The 9,489-nt window shown below is 41.0% G+C and overlaps 1 protein-coding gene across 2 annotated transcripts in view; it reads right to left on the reverse strand.

Annotated features, from left to right (window-relative positions):
* Positions 1-215: 215 nt before the first annotated feature.
* The window catches only part of lhfpl2a (LHFPL tetraspan subfamily member 2a), a 17,405-nt gene continuing 8,131 nt past the window's right edge, over positions 216-9,489 (reverse strand). For both annotated transcript variants that reach the window (XM_053478669.1, XM_053478668.1), the window contains exon 3: positions 216-1,271. In XM_053478669.1, coding sequence (XP_053334644.1) covers positions 1,015-1,271 — 257 coding nt within the window. In that variant the 3' untranslated portion in view covers positions 216-1,014. The remainder of the gene's footprint in view (positions 1,272-9,489) is intronic.

The following is a 9,489-nucleotide window of genomic DNA, read 5'->3' on the forward strand; positions in this document are numbered from 1 at the left end:
CACACACACACACACACATGGGGATTAGAGAAGGTGATGTCATGCAGAAGGGTGATCAGACTTTGGCTGAAGATCTATGAGGACACACACACACACACACACACACACACCCACACAGACACACACACACACTCTTTCACTCTCTCTCTTCTTTGGGTTTTACTGGAAGTCTAAAGGGAAAAACAGGCGGAGAGAACCAGCAAAGTTCAGTCAGGTTTATTTATTTGGCAGAGAGCAGTGATTATGTGGCTGGTGATTATTCTCTCTCTCTCTCTCTCTCTCTCTCTCTCACACACACACACACTCTATGGATGTATAAGAACAAATGACTTTTTTTCCTGTTGCACAATGATCTCGCTTCCTTTTGCTTCTTGTCGAGAGACAGGGAGGAAGTAAAGAAGGAAAAGGAAAAAACATCGGAAAACATAAAGAAAATTGAAAGAGAGAGAGGAAGGAACAAGTAAGAATAATCAGAGGAAAATAAAAAAGGATTGAACAGAAACAGAAGGAAAAAACAAAGGAGGAAGAGTTCTGTTAAAAACCCACACAAGTGTCTTAACAAAGGTCTCGGCTCCTTTGGTCCACTGATCCGGAGTCAGGTTTTCCAGTGGGTGTAAACTTCATGCTTCCTGGTTTAACGCGTGCAGGACTTTGACCCGTAACAGGAATCGACAGTGGTTTAGTGGTTTCAGCACCTTCATCACTGAGATGTTTCTTCTTCATCCTCCTCATTATCATTTTGTACAGTATATACACAAACCTATTTACAATTTCGTTCTTCATTTCAGTGAGTGGAAACAAACAAACAAACAAACAAACAAACAAAAAAAAGAACGAGTAAGGGCAAAGAACACAGAGGGAAAATGAAGGCAGGGGATTTTCTCCCACATCAGAGAACAATAAAGAGAGTTTTAGTGGTGAGATGGAATGAAAGTGGTTTTGTTCTCTGGTCATTCGATTGCTGTCACGCTGGCATTAATGCGACGGACCTCTTGTTTCTCCCGTGCTTCTCTCTCAGAGGAGGCAGATAAGGTTTTTGCCCTGTTCGATCTCCTCCTGGACTTTGTCGCTGGACGTGGCAATCTCGGCTTGTGCGCTGAACACGGCGCTGATAAAGCTGAGCACGGTGCCGAGCAGCGCTGTGTAAAACGCCCAGCCTACGGAGCACATCGCCGGGTTGTACGCCGACGAGTTCACACCACAGTACTGCTTCACCTTCTCGCTGCCCCACCCTGCTGCGTACAACAACTGACCCAGGATCAGGAACAGACCTGCACAGAAACATGGACACACACAGAATTAACACCACTGAACTGATTAAGGGGCACGAGAAAGAGAGAGAAAGGGAGAGAGAAGGCCAGTTGCACATAGGGAATTGTGTGTCATGTGTGGAGACGAAAAACAGATGAATAACAGTCTGTGTCACTCTTTCTCTCTGTCCCTCGCTCTCCTTGACTCTCACTCTTTCTGTCTCTTTCTCTGTCTCCATCTCTGTTTTAGATGAGGAAATGAAAACTGGGTCATAAATTCCTTCCACATGTCGCCCAACCACTGCTGACTGATAGGAAGCATGGTTTCAATTCTCTCTCTCTCTCCCTCTCTCTCTCTCTCTCTTTGTCTTTCGCGCACACACAGCTGCACTATATTACTACTTTGAGAGAGTACAGTGACAGGGGGAGTCAAACTTTTTTAAGAGTCAACAAAGTGAAATAAATGTAAGGTTTTAGCAGTGATTCACATCGATCATCATCATCATCATCATCATCATCATGAGCCTTTAATGCTTTGCACATCACATAACTGCACAGTCCATCACAGCTTGGCTCACTGCTCTGCATGACGAACTACAGAACAGCTTGTGGCTCAGTTGGTCAGTTCGACCTCCGAACACATTGTAGATAGATGGATGACTATGGGAGGGAATTCCTCTGTGTGTGATTTTGTATGGGTGTGTGGGGGGTTGTATGTGTTTCTGAATAGCTACATGATAATCTGCATGCAGAAATGTGTGTGATTATCTGTTTTTGTGATTAACTCTGTAAATATCAAAAATGATGAGTGTGTGTGTGTTATTATCTGGGTGTGCATGTGTCTGTGTGTTTGCAACTTACAAATATTGCTATATGTATATGTGCAAAAGTGAAAACAGGTGTGGATATCTTTGCGATCATCAGTGCAAGTGTGTATCTGCGACACATTTATCAGTGAGTATTTGTAAGTACATGTGTGTGATTATCAGGCCATGTGTGACCATCTGTTTTTCCATTATCTGCATGTGTGATTGTGTGATGATCTGTGTGTAATTACCTTTGTGTCTGTGTGTGTGTGTGTGTGTGTGAGACTGTGTGCGTACATTCACAGGATGATATCAGCACTGGGTCACACTTGGGTAAAAAGCATGGTGAGATTTTCCTACAGATGACACAAATGTGATGAAAATGTTTCTGTTCCCATTATCTTAATAAAGAGCAGCATGAAAAAATCATTAGGCCAATCACACTAAGAGAGTGTCCCAAACGCTATGAGGAAAAGCTTTGATCCCTCTCACGCTTTCGCTCACACACTGATAATCCTAAACCAGATGGCAGGTGAACCTTCCTGTCTGTGATTATAACCTCTGCAAAACTGTTAAACAGTCCAGTATCTCAGTACATCTATTGCATGCAAAACATGTGAAACATTTGATGAAAACATTTTCATCAAAGACAGAGTGACTGACATGTGGACTTTTTTTTTTCTAAAGTAAGTTTTTTAGCCATGTGCAGACATGTTATGATTAATGTTAATTGACTTCAGTATAATACTAATCTTATGACATTATGTTAACGGGTCTGTGCACATACAGCATTAATCACACCACTTCTACTTTTTTACATTCGATGTTAATACAGCACTTTTACTTTTACTGAAGTAATATTTTTACTTGGGCACCTCTACTTTTACTGAAAAGCAGGATTTGTGTACTTCATCCACCAGGCCTTGCTTTCACACCCTGCAGCTGAGACACGTATCCACAAGTCTTATAATTATTAGCCTTGATCACTGTAGTGCTGTTCATTAGACACTCTCTACAGAAGTGTTGAGGTTCTCACCCATACCAGACCCATACCAGAGAACATCAATCTCACACCGAAACACCTTCCCCAGCTCTCTGTTCATTTCCCCTCAGCTGCTCACACACTAGTGATGGGTCGTTTTGAACGAATCTTTAACGTGACTCAGAAGAACGAGTAGTCTCCGAGAGTAATTCGTTCATCTTCTACTGGCCGCGCATGCATCGCAAAACCCCCTGTAGGTTATGTACAGGAAACAGAATTGAGCGATTCTTCTCAATGACTCTTCTACTCCGAGTCGTTCGTTCTTTTGCCACGTGACTCCCATGAACGCCATGCAGTGCAGTACACAGAAACAGAATTGAACGGTTTTCATCAAAGAGTGTTCAAGTCCCGAGTCGTTCATTCTTTTGTCACGTGACTCCCATAGATGCTATGTAGTGCAGTAGATTCAAAAGAACGAACAACTCGGACCAGAAGATATGAGAGGTGAGCTACTCATTTTGTTTATCATAATATGTCCTTAGCTGCATTATAATATTTTCATTACTGGAACTTTAGCCAAAATTTGTGAATTTGGACGTGTTGAAGTCTTTTTATTGAAAATGCAATTTTATTTCTGATCAAAAGAACGAAATGAACTAAATGATTTAAAAAAAGATCTGTTCATTTTAATAAACGGGATTCAAATAACCGAGTCACTAAAATGATTCAAACTTCCCATCACTATCACACACTCTCTCTGCATCTAATCCGGGGCTTTTTAAGTTCATGACCCAATTCCACACTATAGTTGGTTATGATAGAGAAAATCCATATTTATTTTGCATTCATTAACAATGAAATTTCCTGCAAATTAATGCATTAAAATATTAATTTAAAGAAGACTTCAAGCACAGTATGAAGGGAGGCCAGCATTTCAGACATAAGGCAGGTAGTCTGATCTGGGGTATTGAGAAATACCCCAGATGCACGTTGATGGTAACCAAGTATCCATTAGTGAAACATTAGAAAAGTGTGCATTAGTAGAAATTAGTAGAAAAAAGGTAGTTTCTACTCTTATAACTAAGGTCCTGACTTGAACACCCCTTTTACTATAGTAACAGTAGTTAAGTCAAGTAGGCTTTTATTGTTACTTTAACCATATACAGTTAGTACACAGTGAAACAAAACACTGTTTCTCCAGGACCAAGGTGCTACATGCAACATCAATATACAACATAAATTAACAAAAAACTAACTAGCTAACTAAGAAACCTAATTGTGACAAGACAGATTGACATTTTAAGGTAACAGGGAACTATTTATGTGTTTGTTTGTTTTTTACAAAAAAAGACCACATAAAGTGCACGTGCAAATGCCCAAACAAGAGCAACAAAGTGACAATGCGACAAATATGACATTACAATATTCTGTGGTGGTGAGATGATGAGTTGAGGTAGTGGGAGGAGAAACAGTAAATTTCCGTAAGTACCACTTATACTATACTAAAATTAATACCACTAAGAAGATCTCATTATCAGTTCAATTATAATTATTATTTACATACAAAATAAATAATAAAACAACTGTGTTAAGACTGACCCACATATGGAATTACAAATAGTGCAATCAATATAAAAAAAATGCATAACAATGAGGATTTTACTGCGGAGAACAAGAATAAAGCTTGAAATCATAGCTTGTGGAAATCAATGAGGAATCTGAAAGGCTGATTTGAATTTGATAAATGTGCCAAAATCAAGATGAGACAAATCAGATACATCTGTTGCTCTGGCTAGTTAGAGTGCATTCTCCAAGGAGCTCCGCAGGTCATGTTTGTTGTAATTGTGTGGGTCTTTTGGCCCTTTGCAGTGTGATGACTGAGTTTGTATGATGCACCAAGGTTTTGCTCCTAAACAGTGCACATCTTTTTAATCAATTCTGAGTTGTTTTTCCGATCCAAAACTCAACATAACTTGTATGGCTTTAGTGTTTTGTCTTTAAATATCTTTTGAATTTTGATTGTTTCATGCTTTCTGCTGCCAATAACTCACCACATCAAAAGCACTGTGGTCTAAATACAAACCCTGTTTGTCTTCTGTGCATGTAATGCCCTGTTTTATGTTACTTGTGTTCACCTTTTATGGGATTTTTTGATTTTTTTTCCCTCGCATTTTAGCAGACACCAAACCCACTAAGCACTGGGAGAACATGCAAACTCCACGCTGCAGACTTCGAGGTGGGAATCAAACCAGGAACCTGGAGGTGCAAGGCGACAGTGTCCACCACTAAGCCACCTTGCTGCCCATGATTAAATCACATCATTTGTTAATAATTGCTGTTTAAAAAAAAGACCATCTATATCACACAAAATTGACAAAAAATCATGTTTTTTTAACCTTGTTACTTAATCATAAGAAATGTCAAGAAGAACATAATTGTTTATTCTAAGTGACCCTTTAAAGGAAGTTAAATGCAGCAGTAGTAAGTGAAGTAAATGAAATCATGGCTCAATCTAAGTCTTTATGTTTAAATTGTTCCACTGGGACTCATGGACACCTCTTCACCTTATCGTAATGGAAATTTGGAGAAAGGTTCCTGAGCGGACACCAGCACCATGTCGGAAATAGCTCCACAGCCTAATGAGGGTCAATGAGTCAAACCGTCCAGAATATAACGGTCACTGCAACGGAACTGACTAATGTTCAATGGCCAGTTTATCCTTCCTATCCAGTCAGAAGCTTCGGAAACAAACAAGAAAATAAGCTCTGCTCCTCTTGGGACTTGCAATCCTTTACAAACAAAGACAGAAAGAGAGAGAAAGAGATAGAGAGAGAGAGAGAGAGAGAGAGAGAGAGAGAGAGCGCGCGAGAGAGAACGAGCGAGAGAATCCTAAATGGAGATAACGCAAGGAAGAACATTTTTGACTCACTTTGAATCTTTATGAGTTAAAAAGAGCTGTAAGCTTGACCTTTGACCTTTATGAAATCAGTGTTGGTTTATCTCTCTCTCTCTCTCTCTCTCACACACACGCACACACACACACACACACACACACAAGGGAGTAGTATGGTTTAGTTTAGCAGCTGGTGCTTTATTGCAGTGGTAAATGTTTAAACAGCAGGAAGGTCTGGAGTGACATCACCCTGCTTACAGTATAATGTCTAAAGCTGTCTGTCTGACCGTCTGTCTGTCTGTCTTTCGTTTGTTTTTTTTGGATAAATTTGTGAATAAAATGTAAGCGAGCACTAAGAGTAGCAAATTAGTGTTCAAACAGCTTGTCCTTCAAACTGTGATCAGAAACAAATTAACAAAGTCACTGGGATTATTTTATCAATTTGATGAAATGATTAAATAACTGTGTTTTAAAATAGACTACATTCTGGACTTTCTTGCACACATAATATGATTATCGGGACAGAGCTGGATACTATGCATGTGGAGACTCAACTTTAGTAACATGCTGATACATAAGAGACAAGAAAAGAAAGATGAACAGACTATGAACTGTGATTAGGACTAGGATTAAGCAAGCATATCACATAATAAACACTACAGATGCAAGACACAGGGGGTGATGGGAGGTGTAATCTGGTGCCTTCCTAGGGCTTATCTGATATAGTCCAAACCCGCCCATCCCCTCCAACCACCATATATCACCATCCCAAGATAAAGCTAGACTGGGAGTGAACCAGTCAAAACCACCTGAACAGTCACTACAAAGCCAGATGGTAGAGTTAAGTTGTCCATGTTGTATGGGAGTGAACTGAAGTTTTCCATGCTACAGGAACTAAAGGAACTAGAGGAACCAAACACACTGTACTGCAGGGATGGGGGAGGGAGAGTTCTTAGCTGGGAGGGTGACAGAGTGACCCCCTCACCCCGACAGGGAGGCAGAATGATGTTCTAAGCAGGGTTGGGAGGCAGAGTGAGATTTTTGGCAGGGCAGGGACAGGGCCAGAAACCTCCTCATTTCTGTCACTCCTCCAGACATTTATTAGTGCAAATTCCATCCGTAAGTCTGAACCTGGGTGCACCGGCTCTTAATCTCCTACTGTACATGCCCATTCAGCTCTTCTGAAACATTTCCTTTTACTTCAAGAAGATCCAAAGAAGGTCTGCTGTTCCATAACAATGGGGTAACCTAATTTACCATGCAAAAAGTTCAAGACATGGTTGTCTGTTCCGCCCAGTTTAGGAGTTCCGGAGGAACTATTACCTCATTTCCACTACACTGGTGCTGGTGCCAGGTGCCGGCCCGCTTTTACACTAGACACTAGACTAGACTAGACTAGAGCTCAGCGGGAGCTGCATGAAAATACATCACATGCCACGCCCACTAAACAGAAACGACCATGGCCGAAGTCAGTTTACTGGTTATTCTCCAAACTATGAAAATTTATTTTGCATCCAAAAGCAGCTTATTTGACGTGTTATAACCGCTGAAAGAGATCGACATAGACAACTAGCTTATTCACTATTTGGTGGGTTGTTTGTGTGAAGCCTGCGACTATTAGTTCTTCTCTTATAATACCCCTTTTCCACTGCTCTGGTTCCTGTGCCGGTTCCCAATTTTGGAACCGCGCTTTTCCATAGAAAAAAATTGGAAATTAGTATTAGTGTGCCTGCTGTTGCAGCCCCAGTTGGTTCTGCATCAGTACCCTGCAGAATTTAAACCTTCCATAGAGTCTTAGTACTTGAACACTTCTGCAATCTAGGGGACCAACAGGACAAAGTAATGAACTTTAATGGAACTATTATTCATGGACATAAAGCATGTTTGGAAAGAATCCATAATAGTCCATCTTGAACAATGAGCTGCTTCCATCCTCTCCTGTACGTCTGCAGTTCTATGGCTGGTGTGCTGGCCAGGGTCGTGTAGCTCAAAACCAACAGTGACATGTTTCAGTGACAAGCACAACAGTTCAGAACCCATTCATGCACTAAGGGCAATTTGAAAATGGTACTCAATGTTCACTGCATGTCTCTGGACGAAGGGGGGATTCGCAAATGTGCACAGAACCAGAAGACAGATTCAATGCCCTGGCAACAGTGCTAATCTATAAGTCACCATGTAATACACAAGGGGCAGTAAAGTCAAACCAGGACTTTGGATTGTTCAGAATAAGAGAACTTGGTTATAAGAGTAAAAGCTACCCTAAATGAAGGTTTTTATTATTAGGGAAAAATAAAATCCAAAACTATAAATCCCTGTGTGAAAAAGTGTTTGCCCCCTAAACCTAATAACCCTTAGCAGAAACTGCAATAAAGCGTTTTTGATAACTTGCAATGAGTCTGTTACAGCACTGTGGAGGAATTTTGGCCCTCTCATCTTTGCAAAATTGTTGTAATTCAGCCACATTAGGAGTTTTCAAGCATAACCCGCCTTTTTAAGGTCATGCCACAGCATCTCAATTGGATTCAGATTAGGACTTGACTCGGCCACTCCAAAGTCTTCATTTTGTTTTTCTTCAACGATTCAGAAGTGGACTTGCTGGTGTGCTTTGGATCATTGTCCTGCTGCAGAACCCAAGTTCGCTTCAGCTTGAGGTCACAAACAGATGGCAGGACATTCTCCTTCAGGATATTTTGGTACACAGCAGAATACATGGTTCCATTTATCACAGCAAGTTTTCCAGGTCCTGAAGCAGCAAGACAGCCTCAGACCATCACACTACCACCACCATATTTTACTGTTGGTATGATGTTCATTCTCTGAAATGCTGTGTTACTTTTACGACACACATATTGAGACTCACACCTTCCAAAAAGTGCACCTTTTGTCTCGTCAGTCCACAGAGTATTTTCCCGAAAGTCTTGGGGATCATCAAGACCCCCAAGTTTTCTGGCAAAACTGAGACGAGCCTTTATGTTCTTTTTGCTCAGCAGTGGTTTTCGTCTTGGAACTCCGCCCTGCAAACCATTTCTGCCCCCAGTCTATTTCTTATGGTGGAGTCATGAACACTCATCTTAACTGAGGCAAGTGAGGCCAGTTCTTTGGATGTTGTCGTGGGGTCTTTTGTGACCTCTTGGATGAGTTGTCGCTGTGCTCCTGGGGTAATTTTGGGCGGCCGGCCACTTCCGGGAACGTTCTCTACAGTTCCATGTTTTTGCCATTTGTAGATACAGTAATGGCTCTCACTGTGGTTCCCTGCAGTCCCAAAGCTTTAGAAATGGCTTTATAACCTTTTCTAGTCTGATGGATCTCAATTATTTTCTTTCTCATTTGTTTTTGAATTTCTTTGGATCTCGGCATTACGTCTAGCTTTTGAGGTGCTTTTGGTCTACTTCACTGTCAGGTAGCTCCTATTTAAGTGATTTCTTGATTGCGAACAGGTGTGGCAGTAATTAGGCCTGGGTGTGGCTAGAGAAATTGAACTCAGGTGTGATAAACCAGAGTTAAGTTATGTTTTAACAGGGCGGCGGCAAACAGTTTTCTACACAGGGCCATGTA

The sequence above is a fragment of the Clarias gariepinus genome, chromosome 19 (genome assembly GCF_024256425.1).
Source record: "Clarias gariepinus isolate MV-2021 ecotype Netherlands chromosome 19, CGAR_prim_01v2, whole genome shotgun sequence".
Taxonomy (NCBI): Eukaryota; Metazoa; Chordata; class Actinopteri; order Siluriformes; family Clariidae; genus Clarias; species Clarias gariepinus.